The following is a 19,215-nucleotide window of genomic DNA, read 5'->3' as shown; positions in this document are numbered from 1 at the left end:
AGCAGGTTCCCACTTGATTCGAACAGACAGTGTTGGTCAAATAAAGTTTGTAAATACGATATATATGTTTGCTCGCTTATAGTTTGCATTAGGTGTGAGGGACAGGCTGTAAGCAGGCAGGGTCATTATAGCCTAAGGTTTAGTTTTAAGATTAAGCCTTCTAGGCCCTGGCCAGTTGGCTCAGCGGTAGAGCATCCGCCTGGCATGCGGGGGACCCAGGTTCGATTCCCGGCCAGGGCACATAGGAGAAGCGCCCATTTGCTTCTCCATCCTCCACCTCTCCTTCCTCTCTGTCTCTCTCTTCCCCTCCTGCAGCCAAGGCTCCATTGGAGCAAAGATGGCCTGGGCGCTGGGGATGGCTCCTTGGCCTCTGCCCCAGGTGTTAGAGTGGCTCTGGTCGCGGCAGAGCGACACCCCGGAGGGGCAGAGCATCGCCCCCTGGTGGGCAGAGCTTCGCCCCTGGTGGGCGTGCCGGGTGGATCCCGGTCGGGCGCATGTGAGAGTCTGTCTGACTGTCTCTCCCCGTTTCCAGCTTCAGAAAAAAAAAAAAAAAAAAAAAAAGATTAAGCCTTCCCATCCTAAGTGACTTTGTATCAGAGACTTCTTTGTTTGTATATTGGATTAAAGGTTTTGATATCTACACTATAAAATGGGGCAGACCGGGAGCTTACTCTCTCTCAGTTCCTGAAATTAACATTAGAGAGGAGAGCAGAGAAAGGCCACATGGAGGAGAGGAGAAGTAGCCAAGATGGCGGAGTGCTGAAGGAGAAGCCAGTTTGTGCAGAGTTTGTGTAGAGAAGAGATAGGGAACAGAGGTGAATAAGGCTGGTGAGGTAGAAATCTTTGATTCTAGGAAACTCGGATAAGTCAGTGGCTTTGGGAGCCCTGAATGAAAAGGGAAGTGTTTTCCTACTGTGTGTATTTCTTGCCCACCGGGTGAGAGCTAGGATTAAAGCTAATGGCCCACCAGTTCTTGGTTCCATTGTTTCATTACTGTCTGTCCGAATCAAACCTGAACCTGCATGGGCCAGGCGGCTGTGATGGTGCCCGTGGCTAATGGCTTTACAGACGGTAATGAAACAATGGAGCCAAAAACTGGTGGGCCATTAGCTTTAATCCTAGCTCACACCCGGTGGTCGAGAAATACACACAGTGGAAAAACACTTCCCTTTTCATTCAGGGCTCCCAAAACCACTGACTTATCCGAGTTTCCTAGAATCAAAGATTTCTAGCTCACCAGCCTTATTCACCTCTGTTCCCCATCTCCTTCTCTGCGCAAAATGGCTTCTCCCTCAGCACTCTGCCATTTTGGCTGCCTCTCCTCTCCTCCATGTGGCCTTTTCCTGCCTTCCTCCCACATGGGCTCCTCTTCCCCATCTTATAGTGTAGAAATCAAAACCTTTAATCCAATATACAAACAAGGAAGTCTCTGATACAAAGCCACTTATCTGAGGCATAATGGGATTCCTCATGAGAGTGCACCACCCCCCCACCATGCAACAGTCAAGGGTGTGGGGAAAAAGCTTAGTCTCAAAACTAAACCTTAGACTATAGCGACCCTGCCTACTTATAGCCTGTCTCCCACACCCAATGCAAACTATAAGCGAGCAAACATATATATCATATTTACAAACTTATTTGACCAACAACACTCTATTCACTGAGCCACCAGTCAGGTCAAGCTTTCAACTTTTCACCAAGTATGATGTTTGTTGTAGAATTGTTTTAGAGTCACTGTATCAAATTAAGAAAGTTCACTTCTTTTTTTAATTGTTAAGAATTTATTGTCGTTTTATCAGGAATGAATATAAAATTTTATCACATGTTTTTCTGCATCTATTTGGTACCATAATCTCTCTCCTTTAATCAATTATTGATCTATTCTCTATGATTAAGTTAACTTTATATTCCCTGGATTAGCCTAGCATGATCTTCCTTTGTTATCCTTTCTTTCTTCTTTTTACTTTATTTTATTTATTTATTTATTTTTTTTTTTTTTTTTTACAGAGACAGAGAGAGAGTCAGAGCTAGAGGGATAGATAGGGACAGACAGGAACGCAGAGAGATGAGAAGCATCAATCATCAGTTTTTTGTTGCGACACCTTAGTTGTTCATTGATTGCTTTCTCATATGTGCCTTGACCGCGGGCCTTCAGCAGACTGAGTAACCCCTTGCTCAAGCCAGCAACCTTGGGTCCAAGCTGGTGAGTTTTGGTCCAACCAGATGAGCCTGCGCTCAAGCTGGCGACCTTTGGGTCTCGAACCTGGGTCCTCCACATCCAAGTCCAACACTCTATCCACTGCACCACCGCCTGGTCAGGCTTATTCACTTTTTAGAGAGAGAGGTAGAGAGAGAGAGAGAGAGAGAAGGAGGGAGGAGCAGAAAGCATCAATCCCCATATGTCCCTTGACCAGGGAAGCCTGGCGTTTCGAACTGGCAACCTCAACATTCCCAGTTGATGCTTTATCCACTGTGCCACCACAGTTCAGACTATGTTATCCTTTACTTTAAAAATATATTTCTCAGCCCTGGCGGGCTGGTTCAGTGGTAGAGCGTCAGCCCAGCATGTAGAAGTCCTGGGTTCAATTCCTGGCCAGGACACACAGGAGAAGCACCCATCTGCTTCTCAACCCTTCCCCCTCTCCTTTCTCTCTCTCTCTCTACCTTCCCCTCCTGCAGCCAAGGCTCCATTAGAGCAAAGATTGCCTGAGTGCTGAGGATGGCTCTATGGCCTCCGCCTCAGGCACTAAAATGGCTCCGGTTGCTGCAGAGCAATGCCCCAGATGGGCAGAGCATCACCCCCTGGTGGGCATGCCGGGTGGATCCTGGTCGGGCACATGTGGGAGTCTGTCTCTCTGCCTCCCCGCTTCTCACTTCAGGAAAATACAAAAATACACACACACACACACACACACACACACACACACACACAAACACACACACACGTTTCTCAATTCGATTTGCTAATATTTTGTTTAGCGCATGGCCCTACAATCTGTGCACTGGGCCAAAGGAAGCACATTTTTGGAGAGGTACCAAAAGCAACCTGATAATTAGAAGCAAAGTTTGATTTCCATTTCTGTCTGGAACTGAGGCTCTGAATGGATGTTGAGGACTGGGGGGTGGGGGTGGGGGTGTCTGAAATTGTGTATTTCTATAGGAAAATAAAAGTTTCATTATAAATAACTTCCACATTCAGTATAAAATTTGTACATATTTAATCTAAAAGTTGACACAGATCTTACTAATAATTATAACTCAAAGTTTTAATAGCAATGAAATAAAAGCCTACTTTTTATAAATAAACCACTTTCATATTTAGTTTGCTAGTTCACCTTACATAAAAAATAATGAATAAAAAGAAAAGAAAGTCTCACAAAGTCCCCAAAACACCCTTATGAGAAGGTCTTCTAGATCACGTCTATGAACGAAATCTTGTCGGACAGCTTGATTATGCCCAGGTTTATGAGGACAGACTTTTCTAATTCCAAATAACTCTCGTAGTCCAATTTTAATTCAGCCTCCATTTGTTCTTTTGTCTTCTTATATGTTCTCTGGGGGGAGGGAGAAAAACAAGTCACCCCTATAAAACACTGACAGCTAGAAATACCAAAGGATGAGATGAGAAAGGGTTATTTTTGAACAGTTGACCTGGCTGTTCTCTGGAAGGTGTTTGGTTTGTGGGAAGGTGGTTGGGTGGGTGGGGGGTGGGCATGTCTTGCACAATCAGGGAAGAGCAGCTGCTGGCTCTGAAGGGGAGGGGCAGAGACAGAGCAGAGAGGTGTGTGCAGATTCAAGGCATGTCCTGGAGGTGGGAAGCCAGGTTTACTGATGGGTAGGCTGGCTGTGGGCTCTCAAGGGCAGCCGGGAATCCAGGCTGGCCTGCAAGCTCCTGCCACTGACAAAGGGAGGAGCACTCTCAGAAGGAAAATAAGCACAAGGAATGGACCCAATACCACTTGCAGAATAATCTGTTTGGGTCTTTGATCTGTCAGTGTTGGTATTAGTGCTGCTCTAGCTTCATTACTGTGACATTTTAATTCATTGTCATATCGTCTAGGGCAGTCATGACTTTTAAATTTGTTTTCCTGCCTGTGTCTGCTTTCAGATAAACTTTAGGAACATTCCATGTGGGTGTGTCACCCTGTATTGCCTTTGCTTCTCCACCTCTTGTCATGTCTTTGTCCTGTTGTCCTCCTGTGCCATTTGCTCTTTTGTCACAAAGCTCTGGCTTTGTGGATTCCCTCAAGGGAACCAGAACTCTAAGCTGTTATTCTAGTGTCTTTAGAGAATCATTTTTAAGAGATATTTTCCTCTTTTAAGTGTCCATAATGATTGGTGCTCCTTTCCCTTTGCTGTATTTATTCTGTATGTTTGCTTTTTTCTCTCCTTTCTTAATATAGTTGCTTCTCAGATTTCTTGTGTCTAATAAATGCTATATCTACTTCATAGTACTATGAGCACAAAATGAATTATTGAACATGTCAAGTCCTCAGAATAGTGTCTGATACCCAGTAAGCACTTGGAACATGTTAGCTACACTAACCAACTCACAGAGAGCAGGACTTGATAGAGCGACAGTGGGAAAATGTTATTCTTCTAACCCCCATCCTTTGCAACATATGTGACAGATCCCACAGCATTTCCTGTCACTTTTAGATTTTAGGAATAGTGCTATTTTCAGATATTTGAAGATGCAGGCCAGTCTAATCTCAAAGTGGAGACTGCCCCTTGGGACTTTCTCATTACAACATGCACCTTCAACATCCTTCTGCAGAGGGTGCCTCCTTCCGGTTAGAAAGTTCTTTGGGCATTGTGGAGCCTTGCGCCAGGAAAACTCAGCACCCTCACTCCACCATCCATAGAAGTTCAATGCCTATGGGCTCTCTCCACCTGTCAGAGCAGCTTAAATTAATCTCTTGCCTGTAGACTTTCTAGCCTCAAGAGTTCAGGCCCTGCTCTCTGCATTCCCCAAACTCTCCTTGGACATTCTGGTTTGGTCACTTGGTAGTTCCTGGTCTTTGGATTTCTGTGGCTCAGGAAGCCCTCCTTTTCCAGGTGTCAGAGGCCAATCGTGTATCCTGGCCAGCAACCTCTGTCTGACGGTGGCTGGTGTTGCAGAAGGGAAGTGGGGAATACGTAGACCTCTCTCTCCAATAAACATGCCCTCTTTTAGTCTTTCCCCCCATAACTCCTGCTCCCCTGCAGTCTGGAGTGTGGGTGATTGACTAGAGTTTGCAGAGCTCTCTTCTAAGTCCCATGCAGGTGGCCTAGCTTATGGATTACGTGGGAGCTGCTACTTTCTTCAGCTTTGGGTCCCCAGCTGAAATTCCAGTTAGGAAAAGTCCTACTTTTCATGCTGTTTGAGCTATAATTACTATTATTTTTCAAGAAATGAACTGTATCCAGACTCAATGTTTACAAGGAGGCAGGTGTATGATTTCCCTCGGATTCATGGCTTGAAGTGTCCAGCCTAATTCCTGGCAACCAGGGGCCACTCATGAAGGCCAGCCTTGTGGGACAGATATGCAACAGTAAACACTGACTGCACTTTCTATGTGCCAGCTACAGGCTAACTGCTGTGAATATGTAAAGCCATTTACTCTTCACTGTGGTCCTCTGAGGTCGTTACAGTTTGTTTCCACTTTCCCTTTTGACAGAGACAGAGAAAGAGAGACAGATAGACAGGAAAGGAGAGAGATGAAAAGCATCAATTCTTCATTGCAGCACCTTAGTTGTTCATTGATTGCTTTCTCATACGTGTCTTGGTGGGGGAAGCTACACCAGAGCAAGTGACCCAATGCTTGAGCCAGCAACCTTTGGGTTCAAGCCAGAGACCCTGGGGTCATGTCTATGATCCCACGCTCAAACCAGTGACCCTGCGCTCAAACTGGTGAGCCCGTGCTTAAGCCGTGACCTCAGGGTTTTGAACCTGGGTCCTCCATGTCCCAGACTGATGCTCTATCTACTGCGCCACCTCCTGGTCAGGCCCATATTTCCCTTTTATCAGCAGTTGCTTACAAACAGATATTTCTAACATTCATTGGTTTTCCTGGAGACATTTTCATGTTCTAAATGTAACAGAAGAGCCTTTTAAAATTCATTCACAGTCTAGTTCGAGAAAATCTGAGATGTGGTAGCTCTATTTAAAATAGGGCATTCTGTCATGGAAATGGAGTCATAAGAAGGAGCTGGGAATGTTTGGGAAACTCGAATGCATGATACTATGAGTATTATAATAGGTGTTTAAAAAATATTTTACAGGCAAATTATTTTTGTGTTATCTACAATTCTACTTGCTTTTACTCATAATAATCATAGGTAATTGCTAGCATAGGGAAACGGTAGAAGATTATATCCCGCAACAAAATTTCAACCAATATTGGTGAATGCACAAAAGAATAAACCAAGACATTTTTTTTAAGGTGGGGAAAACATTGAGAAGTTAGTTAATTGGTATTCTTTTATACCTTGTCACCACTAAATAGTTTTTGAAATGAGGCCCTGCACTTTTATTACTTAATATCTATCAATAAATGGTCTTGTTAATCCAGGGATTTTCTTTTTTCTTTTTGTATTTTTCTGAAGTGAGAAGCGGGAAGGCAGAGAGACAGATTCTGTGTGCGCCCCACTGGGATCCACCCGGCAAACCCACTTGGGGGCAATGCTCTGCTCATCTGGTGTCTTTGCTCCATTGCAACCGGAGCCATTTTAGCGCCTAAGGCGGAGGCCATGGAGCCATCCTCAGTGCCTGGGACAACTTGCTCCAATGGAGCATTGGCTGCAGGAGGGGAAGAGAGAGGTAGAGAAAAAGGAGAGGGGGAAGGGAAGAGAAGCAGATGGTTGCTTCTCCTGTGTGACCTGATTGGGGATTGAACCTGGGACATGCACACACTGGGCCAACTCTCTACCACTGAGCCAAATGGCCAGGGCCTTAATGCACGGATTTTCAACTGTTGTGCTACAATACCTGACTATTTAGTTTGGGGCACTGACCTCTATTCCCTTAGATTGTCCAATAACAAAATGACAACAGCCAACACAACCATAGCCATCTGGTGTGAATGAATCAAAATCATACTTTTTTTTTTTTTTTATCATGTAGGTTCACATTGGATTCAGGCAGACAGTAAAGGAACTGTGGAGCCAGAAAATGGTGGGCCATTTCATTTATTAAAGTCTCATAATGTTGGATGAGCAAACAGGCAGGGAAGACTGCTTCCCTTTCTCACTCTAGTCTCTCCTGGACTCAGTGGACCATTCCATCAAAACAGGGCTCCCCAGCCGAACAGGCCTGCTGGCAGGGCTCCCAATCCCCTCAGCACTCCCTCTCTCTCAGCGCTCTCCCACAATACCAGCTGGGGCCAAAACACCCTTCTTCCGCAAACTATAGCAAACCATAGCCTCTCCCAAGCAAGAAGGCAATCCGCAATTTGTAATCTGCCGTCCTGAGGGCAAGCACGGCAGCCTTTCACACACTACACAACATGGGCTCCCCTTTCACACACTACACAACATGGGCTCCCCTTTCACACACTACACAACATGGTGCTCCCCACACCAATGCAACAATTAAGCAAAATATAAGGGAGCAAACCTGTTACAAACTTGTTTGCCCAACAGTCATATTGGCAAAAAATATGTTTTTGGGTGTGTCACAGATTTTTAGTAATTAGTTTATGTGTACCATGAGATGAAAAAGGATGAAAATCGCTGTTAATCCATTTGCTAATTCAGAGCATTAAAACATTTCCACCTGCTTGCACTTTTGAGACCTAGGGCCTCACGTGAGAAATTATGTTGGAGGATGACACATACTAAGCTAGAAGGAAACTACAGGTGGGAATCGGTGATGAAAATGCTGGTGACAGAAGGGTAAGCAAGAGAATGAGCAAGAGAGAAAGAGAAATATGGACTGAGATGACCTCCCCCAAGTGACAAAAGGAGAAAGGCGGAATTCACAGACTATTTAAAGCCCGCATATTCCCACGGGCAAGGGAAGACCAACAGAGTGACAGTGTGCATATCAAACAGAGGCTGAGAAGGAGGGCGGGGGAGGCACTCAGAGCTTTGGGAGAGTTTAAGATGAATGGGTACCAAAACAAATACTTCTCTATCTCAAATCTCACATCGTCAGTATTGTATGGTAAAATTCATATCTGTTTGTACACTAGCTTCCATTTAATGAAAGATTACTATTTTTCAGGTTACCTAACTGAAAGCCTTACAGTTATTCTAAAAGTAGTTATTAGTATTCTCATTACATTCAGTTCAGACAAGAGAACTGAAGCTCAGCAAAGATATGAGCCTTGTTCCAGATCTCAGAGTGATCCCATATTCCACTCTTTCTGCACTACCTGTTGTAATATATCACTCACCAAATGTTAAAACTGCATAAGGAAAGCATTCAGATTTGAATCATTGTATGTATAAATGGTATTTAGATGCCACTCTATCTAAAAGACTGACTATAGAAAATTTCAGAAACTTCAATTATATAGACTCTTACTAGGGGTCCAATGATAGTTGCTAACTAATGGTAAGCTAGGACATCAGGGAAATGCCCTCTTGACTCTCATGAGATTGCGAGGAAGCTGTGAAAAGGCATAATTTTCCTGTTCAAATTGTGGAATAAGCCAAACACACATAGTTCCACAGGGGTTAAAGGAAATCAACTTCTGTTTCTGAAATTTAACTTACAATTTTTTTCTTCTCTGTTTCCAGCTCCATTTCCATCTTCTCTTGCTCACGAATTTGCTTGCGCTGCTCTACATATTCCAAGTGCTTGACTTCTCTATCAAAGTAGAAGCTTATACTTGATACCTGTTAGAAACACAGGCCCATGAGAGGAGCCCACATGGACGGATGCCCCCCATGATCTTTACAAAGCTCTGGAAGAATTCCTGCTGCCTGTAATTCACCAGATATATTACCTACTCCAGGTACTGTTTACAGGCCTACTACCAGAGAAACTAGCTCAATTTAAGAGATACTGTGCTAAGTTTTAGGTCCTGTGAATTAGAGCGTTCCACAAAGGGAGTGAGGTTGGAAGGAGAGAGTTTCAGAAAAATTTAGCAATTTTGTAAAAGGAATAGTCAGAGATTGCTTTTTCCCCTTTCCTGCCTTCTCACTTCTAACACTAGATAAAGTTTCATATAATCAAGAAAACCTGGCCCAGGCTGGATAGCTTGGTTGGTTAGAGCATCGTCCTGATACACCAAGGTTTTGGGTTTGATCCTCACTAGGACACATACAGGAATAGATCAATATTGATGTTTCTGTCTCTCTCTCTCTTTCCCTTCCTCTCTCTCAAAAATCAGCAAAAAATTTAAAAATAAAATAAAATTACAGTTGATTTTCAAAAAGAAAGAAAGAAAGAGAGGAAGAAAGAAAAAAGAAAAAGAAGGAAAGGAATAAAGAAAGAAGGAAAGAAAGAGAGAATGAGAGAAAGAAAAGAAAGAGAGAAAAAAAGAAGGAAAAAAGAAAGAAGGAAAGAAAGGAAGAAGAAAGAAGGCAAGAGAGAAAGAAGGAGAAAAAGGAAGAAAGAAAGAATAGAAAGAGAAAGAAAGAAAAACGGAAGAAGGGAAGAAAAAGAAAGAAAGAAAGAAAGAAAGAAAGAAAAAGAGAAAGGAGAGAAAGAAAGAGAGAAAGAAAGAAACATAGAAAGGAGAGAAAGAAAGAGAGAAAGAAAGATAGAAAGAGAGAGAGAGAGAGAGAGAGAGAAAGGAAAGAAAGAAAGACAACTTGGAAAACCCAGATGAGGGTATCAATGTAGACCAGGGGTCCCCAAACTACAGCCCGCGGGCCGCATGCGGCCCCCTGAGGCCATTTATCCGGCCCCCGCTGCACTTCTGGAAGGGGCACCTCTTTCATTGGTGGTCAGTGAGAGGAGCATAGTTCCCATTGAAATACTGGTCAGTTTGTTGATTTAAATTTACTTGTTCTTTATTTTAAATATTGTATTTGTTCCCATTTTGTTTTTTTTACTATAAAATAAGATATGTGCAGTGTGCATAGGTATTTGTTCATAGTTTTTTTTATAGTCCGGCCCTCCAACGGTCTGAGGGACAGTGAACTGGCCCCCTGTGTAAAAAGTTTGGGGACCCCTGTTGTAGACTCTAAAGGGACTGGGAGCCCTGAGTGTTTCTGGTTCCCTGGAGGGCTTAGCCCGTAGGTGTATGAATAGAAGCAGGGAAGTAGGCAGAGACACCTAGGGCAAGATGACCAGGGAAGGAAAAGCTTTTTGTCTAATAGTAACTAGGCTGATGTTGGTACTTGCAACAGATTGCAATCTATATATTTTATGTTGAGTGTATGTATACTTATGTTTTTCTATTTATTGATCTTTGTATAACCTCCTTTTTAATATTGCCTGCAATTCTTGGGTGGTGGGTGCGGTGGGCAGAGCATTGCCACTTCAAACAGGCTGCTTGCAGTGCGCAGAGCTGGGGGAGAATGAGGGGGTGGTGGGCGATGGAAAGAAGCATAAAAACGTTAACTGTGCCCTCTGGGAAGGGTCTCATGCTTCAGTCACAACCCGAAAATCACATCTTATGACAATGAGTCCTCAAATTAGTTCTTTTCTGAACCCAGGTCTTATTCACTTGCCCCCTCCCTGCCCGTTTGTGTTTTATTTTCTTGCTTCAAACTATTAAACTCATAAAAGAAATACATCCCTTATATTTGACTCTATGATTTTTTTGTTCTTGTATAGAGTGAAAATGCTGTCATTTCTGAACACATTTCTAAAACACGCAATAGCAATATTCAGTCATATAAATTGTCAAAAGCAAAAGTAACTGACCTCATTGGCAGAAGGGTGACTTAATGTCCAAGGAATTTCTAATATATGCAGTGTCCCATAATAATCAGCTACGGCTATAAATTGCTGCTTAGCTGAAAGATTAAAAAGAAATAGGAAAAAACAAAACAAAACAAAACACAACTCAGCAGCCAGAAAGCCATCTTAGAGGGTAAGCATGAAATGTGTGTTTTGTGGTCTCCCAAAGGACTGGCAGTGGTTATAATGATCTTGGCGTCTTCATCAGACATTCATGATAGGCACCGTATTAACATGTAAGTCACTTTTTCCAGTTGATGGAACAAAGCCGAGACCCTGAGCCTTTGCTGGCCACCCTGCCCACCTCAAATCTTCCTTTCTCTGTGTCTTTGTGAAGCGCGCAGCTCCTCACTGAGGCTGTCCCTCTCCGAGGCAGGGCCCGCTCGGTGGACTGGGCAAGAAAGCAGGGAAAACACACGGAAAGATTTCCAGAGAAAAATCACGATATCAATATTCACCAAAGACCCAGCAATGGCTAAAGGATACCGTTTACAGATGAATATCAAAGACACAGCCAGAACCAGAAGCTAACGCAAACATCAAACTATTTCCTTTGAGCATTTAAAATGGATATAAAACCCAAACATGTCTGAGCATTTAAATTTTCTATCTCATATATGTGGGGTTTTTTTCTTCTCATTTCCCAAAAATCTGGTTCAAATTGCTAAATGTTGGAGTTGTCATCCCTGTCGGTACACAAAAGCAATGTTTCATAGCAAAGGTAGGAAAACACACTCTGGGGACACACAACTAAGCAGTAGCCAGACTGTGACACTAGACATTCTGAAGGCCGAATTTCCAAAGGTGATGTTTCCGAGAGAGAAATGGCTATAAAGACAATTGTGTGCCTGCACACCTTTGGAAACAAAGGAAAACTTCTTTTAAAAGGGTCAACTATATTGGATTTACATAGAAAATAGTACCTGGTTGGTACTGAGAAATTAGGACAAAAGAAATAATTAAGATCAGATGAGAAGGATGCTTTGTGTGTGTGTGGTTCAAAATCCTTCTCTGCTTGGCAGACTGAATGTGTCTCAGAAATAACTGTTGAAGAAGAAATTAGTGAGAGACACTTAGCCTGTATCCAAGATAGTGCAGAAGAGAGGGGGCAGGATGAAGGAAAGGGAGGAGGGAAGGGAATGGAAGGGAAGAAAAACAAAAACCTAAAAACAACATTGGAGACTTTCCGGATGGATGCCAACATATTCCTGAGTTACACAAAAAAAGGCAATATGACTTAGCACATGTGATCAGAATTAACATACCAGAAAAGGTCCAGGGTTCGATGTAGGTGATTGTAGTTATACCGATGTTTTGTGACTGGGCTGGTTCATGGGTTTTTTCCAGAAGGTCCCAGATATCAATGTATCCATCTTCTCGGCCAATATAGAAGACGCCGGGCCTTGTCAGAGACCAGTGCCCTGCGGTGTACCTTTTTGGAGCACAGGACGACTGAAGAAGGGGTCCGAGCTTTAAGCAAAAAAAATTTAAAGGCAAATTAAAAGCTTGTGTTATTATTGAAGGGATATTTACAATGATTTTAAATAAAACTCAGGCGGCTATGATTATGTAACAGCAAAGTTATGCCTTTCAGAAGTCTTATTTCTTTCACTTGTAAGATTTTTGCATAATGCCTATTCTTTCCTGTTTGTTTTTATAACATCTTTTTCTTCTTATTTTAGCATTTTTTTTAAGAAAAGATCAAGTCTTTCAATCTAGTTGTTGATAGTTCTAATAATCCAACTGCTACTGAAATCCATTGCTGTTTTTCTAGAGATCTGTGTACATCAGATAAGGAAAGATTATGAAATTTTGCTTATACCTTTATTTGCTATCAGGTGTTTCTTTCCCATAGAAACAGCTCTGGGAGCCAGAAAAAGCAAATAAAAAGTCAATCCTAGCTGTGAGCTACATCCAGTGACTTATAAATAATACTGGGAAGAGATTTTAGACCAGCAAAACATCGTAAGATCATCTTGTCTTTTTTCTACCACGGGGTAGTTTGCCTTCTCTGGGAGGTTTTCACAGATAGAATATCAGACTGTGCTTTCTTCCCACTGTTATGCTCCACCTGGCAACCAGGTGTATTTACTCATTTATTTACATCTGCAGGAACTAAACTAAACAGTGGAACTATCTCATATGCAAACTATCTCACGCATGAGAACCTTTCCTGGGGAGACAGGAGAATGTCTCAGATTTATGAACTTCTTGGAGCTGACACTCCAAAATTGTTCTTGCCCACTATGCCCAGATCCTTCCGTTTCTGTGGATAACCAGGTTTCTGTCCCTGCACAGCCTTCGAACAATCTTGTTTAACTTTTTCTTTTCTTTTTCTTCAACTACAAAACTTACAGTTGCTCATTGTAAAAACAAACAAACAAATAAGAAATCATACAGCGGTGCATTGGTATAAAGTCTAGAAGTCCAATGCGCTATCCATTGCATCACAGAGCCAAGTGGTATAAAGTCAAAGTCTTTTGTGGATAGGCACTTAAGTAGTTTCCAATTTTTCCAATGAAAAACCTGAACACATATTTACATAATTTTTTTGTGATTTGTGTTACAGTCTCAGAAGTGAAAGTGTTAGTTCAAAGAAAAAAATATTTATAAAATTCTGTATGTAAATATAAATATATATTATGTATATTATTTATTCAAAGAATGCATATATTACAGCTGTGAAATAGATATATTTCAGATTTTTTTTTTTGTGACAGAGACAGAGAGAGACAGAGAGAGGGACAGACAGGGACAGACAGACAGGAAGGGAGAGAGATGAGAAGCATCAATTTATCATTGCAGCATCTTAGTTCTTCATTGATTGCTTTCTCATATGTGCCTTGACCGGGGGGCTACAGCAGACTGAGTGACCCCTTGCTCAAGCCAGCAACCTTGGGCTTCAAGCTGGTGAGCCTTGCTCAAACCAGATGAGCCCGCACTCAAGCCAGCGACCTCAGGGTCTTGAACCTGGGTCCTCTGCATCCCAGTCAGATGCTCTATCCACTGCTCCACTGCCTGGTCAGGCATATTTTAGATTTTGATCATCTTAAAGTGTTCATATCAAAGGGGATATCATAATGATTTTTCCATATTCTTATATAACTGGATTGCCTCTATCTGTCTAGCTTTTGGCAGTTTATCTTCTGTAGGTCTGGATTCAGGCCCTCTCCAAATCCTGACCACCAGACCTTCCTGGCCCCGCCTCACTTTGATCACGCACATCTCTGATCCATCTGGTGACAGACCCTTTAGCTCTTTTACTCCCTCTTTCTGGACCTGTTGACATACTCCTTGTACAGAAGCAAAGATGACAGACCCAGTATTTCTCCTTTGATCATTATATAGTAATTAGCATTCCTTCTTGTATTTTTTAAAAAAGATTTTATTTATTGATTTGAGAGAGCGGAGGGGGATAGGGTGGAATGGGAAACATCAGCTTGTGGTAGTTACTTCTTGTATGTCCCTTGACCAGACAAGCACAGGGTTTTGAACCAGTGACCTGAGCATTCCAAGTCCATGTTTTATCCACTGCACCACCATAGGTCAGGCTTTTCTTGTATTTTAAAAGGAGAGAAAATGAAAATCAAGCCAGCTTATCACTATATATATCTCAAAGTAAATATTGTTAGCTTTTAGAAAACAGTGACTTGTAAATGTTTCCTTCCCTCAGGAAAGAAAAGCAAATGGTTAGGTTTTCAAAGGGCTTATAGCAGTTGTGTTGACAATCTGGAGCCAGGCCATCTGTTTCAATTTCTCAAAAAAGTGTCCTAAAGGCACTATTATGTCTGAACAGTGTGTTGCCCCTATTGTTTTTCTCAATAAGGAAGGAGCATTTCTCCATGAGGTGAACAACTTACCTTGACACCTTCCTTCCAGATGGCCACATTCCATCCCCCAACGGTGAGGACAATGTCCTTGTAAAAAGGTGACCTCTGTACAGTGTGGACAGCACCATCATGGATGGTGTAGAGGCTCAGTGGCTTCTTTGCTGTTGGAGTAGAAAAGACCATTTCATCTTTAATAACATTGGATACATTTCCGCAATAAAGAATGAAGTGACTTTCAATGGACAGACAGGTCTTGATTAATGAGATCCCAGAGTAAAGAACCAGAGGTCAGTGGGGTAGAATGAATCAAGAAATAGCTCCTCCTTTTCTATAAAATATACAGGGAATTTCCCATCAAGGGCACTTTTTCAGAGGAATGCTTCATGTTTTTATTCATTCATTCATTCATTCATTCATTCAATTAGTCAATAAATATTTGTGTGTTGCCTACATGTACTGGTAGTATAGATGGCGGGATAATCAACACATATGTTCCTGCCCTCATGGAGCCCACAGTCTAGTGGGAAAGACAGATATGTACTCACCAAACAAATCCCAAAGTAGAGAACAAAAATGTGACATGTGTTATAAAGAAAAAAATATTACAAGAAAAAATAACAAGAACATGCATAAATTAGACCAAATGCTCATTAAAGTCTTCTCTGAAGATGAGCCCTATGCGCCTGATAATAGTTTGACCAGGAAAAACTTTGATGTGGAGGAACAGTCCAGACAGAGGGAGCAATACACCTCAGAATCCCGAGGAAAGAATTGTTCCATGTCTTTATAAATTTGAAGAGGGCAGCAAGGTCGAGTCTAGTAATCCCAGGTGAGAAAGGTGAAACAAACAGGGGCCAGGAGTTTCCAGACCACGCAGGGCCTTGTAGGAGAGGCAGTTAGGTCATATTCTAAGTGCAATGTGTTTTAATGAGTGCTTTAGGCCTAGAAGACAATATGATTGACATTTCTATTGATAAAAGATTCTCTGGTTGCTATGGGGAGAATGGATTGGACAGGTAAAAGCACAGAGGGAACACCAGAGGAGGCTGCTGTGGCAGTTCTGGTGAGAGCTGATGGTGGCTTGGATAAAGGTACAATGGAGAGGAGTAGATAGTCAAGACATTTTCTGCAAGCTAGAGTTGACGGGGCTTGGAGATGGCTTGGATAGAAGGGGTGAGCGAGATAAAGTGCTAGAATAAAAACAGGTTTCTGGTAAAAACAACAACAACAAACAACTGGCTCCATGGAGTTCCTATTTATGGAAACTGGGAAGACTAGGGGAGACAGGTCTGGACTTGAAGATCAAGACTTCCCCCGAGCCTGACCAGGTGGTGGTGCAGTGGATAGAGCATCGGACTGGGATGCAGAGGACCCAGGTTCAAGACCCCGAGGTCGCCAGCTTGAGCACAGGCTCATCTGGTTTGAGCAAAAGCTCACCAGCTTGGACCCAAGGTCACTGGCTGGAGTGAGGTGTTACTTGGTCTGCTGAAGGCCCATGGTCAGGGCACATACGAGAAAGCAATCAATGAACAACTAAGGTCTTGCAACGAAAAACTGATGATTGATGCTTCTCATCTCTCTCTGTCCCTGTCTATCCCTCTCTCTGACTCTCTCTCTGTCCCTGTATAAAAAAAAAAAAAAAAGACTTCCCCCGAGTCTCTGCCCCAGGTCCCAGGGCCTTCTGCCTCTCTGGCCTGTGCAAAGGCCATTGCTTGGGTTTCCTTTCCCCAGGCCTGACCTCAGAGCTGGGTGTTCCCCACTCCTTGCTGCCCACACCCACAAGCCCCAGGGATGGCCATTACAAGTGTCACCATAAATTAACCTAGCTCCTGTGCTCCTGCCAGAGTGATTTTCTGATCATATGGTGGCTCTAAGTCCAAAACTCTTAGGAGGACACTCCAGTCCCTTTGCCATTTGGACCTAGATGTCCTTCCCAGCATCTCTCCTGCTGCCGTTGTCTCCTTTGTTGCTATGGTTTGGCCATGAGATGTCCCTGTTTCTTCATTGTCCCCTGGTCTTTTGGGAGTCCATGTTTTTGCACTTGTTTTTCTACCTGCAATGTCTCCATCTTCCGCACCTGGAGAACTGTAGTGTACCTTCAGAACCAGCTCAGCTGCACCTCTCTTCAGTGGGACCTTTCCTTAGCAGCCCAAGAGAACCAGTCATCGTGTGTTTATGTGGTTGCCTTTTCCAATAAATCATGGAACTCCTCTAGAGGAGGATAATACCTTGTCCATCTTTATGTCACCAGTGCCTGGCACAGTAGGTTCTCAGTAGTGATTTGATGAATAAATAAAGGTAAGAAAGAAAGAAGAAACAAATATCAAGGAGGTTCAAACATAAAGCTCTTGGTTTTTAAGTTTGTCATTGGTTATTCTAAAAATGGAATAAAATTCATTAAAAATGTAAATAAACCTGCTTGTTATGGGCCTCCTCAAAGGCAGTTTAGGAAGAAGCTGCAGGAGGAGGTGAGGCCCCCAGAAAATCTCTGAGACCAGGAGGAACCAGTGTCCTCCAGTGTGTGACCCAGTCATGGCATCAAGCCATGGCTCAGAGTGTGGTGGGGACTGTTGTCGTGCTGTGTTGTGCCAGCAGGCAGTATGTGCTCAGTGAACATCAATCAGTTACTGAAAAATAAAAACATGAATAAGCACAAAAGTAGTTGATTGCAATTTATTATATTCAATATATAATTTTGAATTCAACTTCCAGTCACAGAACTGGAAATAAATGGCAGGCGGAACATCGGTCTCAGTCCTGCATGTACTTGGCCCTCCCTTGGGTCACATCTAATCCTCTTTCATTGCCCCGCTCCTATCCGTAGCACACATTTGGGTTTCTGGTCAGGGGACATGATGTTAGGAAACCAGGAATGCTTTTGGAGGCAGTGCTGAAAAACCAAGCCTTCCCAGGTCTGAGGCAGGCTCCAGTCTAGGAACCTGACTCACCAGACAGAAGTGAAGGGTGTGAAGTGTGAGGCAGAGGTCTGAGTCCCAGCAGCTGTTCCCTGCTGACTGTGGCGCTGACCTCCGACCCTGTCCATCGCTCATGTATCCCTTTTTCCAAACACTCACAGGATCGACCAGATCCCCCTGTGCAGCCCAGCCTGGCTGCTCCACCTCACTGTTCCGCGGTGCCTCTTCCTTTGCTTATGGTTATTCCATGCTTTGAAATGTGGTTCAAATATATTTTTATGTTGTGAAAACCCCAAAGCTTTAAAATAAGTACCATAGTTGTCATTCTTAGCAAACCCCAAGGCCCTGAGCTGTGACAAGAAGCTTTGTTTATGAGGAGCCTGAGTCCACCTGATTCCTGCTCACACCTGGGTGTGGCCCTACGCCCCCGCTCAGCCACCCAGTTGGCCCCAGGAGCAGGGAAGACATGGACACCATCCCCAAAGTAGGGTCCTACAGGTAATTCTCCCCTACTGTCCTGAGGTCTTCAAGATTGTCATAAATTTAGCTTACGATTTTACACCGACTCAACTTTTCCACATAGGTAAATTACCAGGTTGTTGAATTATTATTATTATCTTTTTTTTTGTATTTTTCTGAAGCTGGAAATGGGGATAGACAGTCAGACAGACTCCCGCATGCGCCCGACTGGGATCCACCCGGCACGCCCACCAGGGGGGAAGCTCTGCCCACCAGGGAGCGATGCTCTGCCGCGACCAGAGCCACTCTAGCGCCTGGGGCAGAGGCCAAGGAGCCATCCCCAGCGCCCGGGCCATCTTTGCTCCAATGGAGCCTTGGCTGCGGGAGGGGAAGAGAGAGACAGAGAGGAAGGAGAGGGGGAGGGGTGGAGAAGCAAATGGGCGCTTCTCCTGTGTGCCCTGGCCGGGAATCGAACCCGGGTCCCCCGCACACCAGGCCAACGCTCTACAACTGAGCCAACTGGCCAGGGCCCAGGTTGTTGAATTATCGAAACAGCATGGTTATGTTTAAATTATCCTCCTCAAGTTTTACTGTGGAAACAAATCACCTGGCAAATTTTACTAAAATCCATATTCAGATCGGTAGACCTGTATTTGCAACAAGCTCCCAGCTAAGAGCTGTGCTGCTTGTCGGTGGCCCCTGCCCTGAGTGTCATGTGCAGAGTCAGAACCACATTACCAAGTCCAGGGTTACTTAGTACTTTGTAAAAAAGGGAATAACCTATTAATATAGAACATGCATCAAAACTTACACATCAATCGGCCAGTTTCAGGGTCTCTTTCTGTTTTCCAATCTGTGTATATCACTTCACCTTCCTAAAAAAAATATTACAGGTTCCTGATAAATGCAATCAGCACTTAAGACAAAACCTGATCATATTCCTGCGTTAAGACTGATTGTGACAAATACAAAGCAACAAGTCAGTTTCATCAAAGGAGCATTTGGTACAATGGTGGGAAAAGGCTCAAAATAATTACTTGATTTTACTTTAAACCAGTGGTCCCCAACTCCCGGGCTGCAGACTGGTACCGGTCTGTGGGCCCTTTGGTACCGGTCTGCAGAGAAAGAATAAATAACTTACATTATTTCTATTTTATTTATATTTAAGTCT

The 19,215-nt window shown here is 43.3% G+C and overlaps 1 protein-coding gene and 1 long non-coding RNA gene across 4 annotated transcripts in view; one reads left to right on the top strand and one right to left on the bottom strand.

Moving 5' to 3' along the window:
• The window catches only part of LOC136400289 (uncharacterized), a 34,940-nt gene extending 26,779 nt beyond the window's left edge, over window positions 1–8,161 (top strand). For both annotated transcript variants that reach the window (XR_010750281.1, XR_010750280.1), the window contains exons 2-3: window positions 6,589–6,802; window positions 7,106–8,161. This is a non-coding gene — a long non-coding RNA (uncharacterized lncRNA). The remainder of the gene's footprint in view (window positions 1–6,588; window positions 6,803–7,105) is intronic.
• DNAI3 (dynein axonemal intermediate chain 3) overlaps window positions 3,224–19,215 on the bottom strand; it is a 100,726-nt gene continuing 84,734 nt past the window's right edge. The window contains exons 18-23 of one of the 2 annotated variants that reach the window (XM_066376687.1): window positions 18,856–18,919; window positions 14,701–14,831; window positions 12,106–12,310; window positions 10,805–10,896; window positions 8,701–8,823; window positions 3,224–3,554 (exon numbers count right to left, since the gene is read on the bottom strand). In XM_066376687.1, the coding sequence (XP_066232784.1) occupies window positions 3,411–3,554; window positions 8,701–8,823; window positions 10,805–10,896; window positions 12,106–12,310; window positions 14,701–14,831; window positions 18,856–18,919 (759 nt within the window). In that variant the 3' untranslated portion in view covers window positions 3,224–3,410. The remainder of the gene's footprint in view (window positions 3,555–8,700; window positions 8,824–10,804; window positions 10,897–12,105; window positions 12,311–14,700; window positions 14,832–18,855; window positions 18,920–19,215) is intronic. The other variant, XM_066376689.1, reaches the window with a different exon arrangement.

The sequence above is a fragment of the Saccopteryx leptura genome, chromosome 3, assembly GCF_036850995.1.
Source record: "Saccopteryx leptura isolate mSacLep1 chromosome 3, mSacLep1_pri_phased_curated, whole genome shotgun sequence".
NCBI lineage: Eukaryota > Metazoa > Chordata > Mammalia > Chiroptera > Emballonuridae > Saccopteryx > Saccopteryx leptura.
This window is presented reverse-complemented; position numbering and strand designations above follow the sequence as displayed.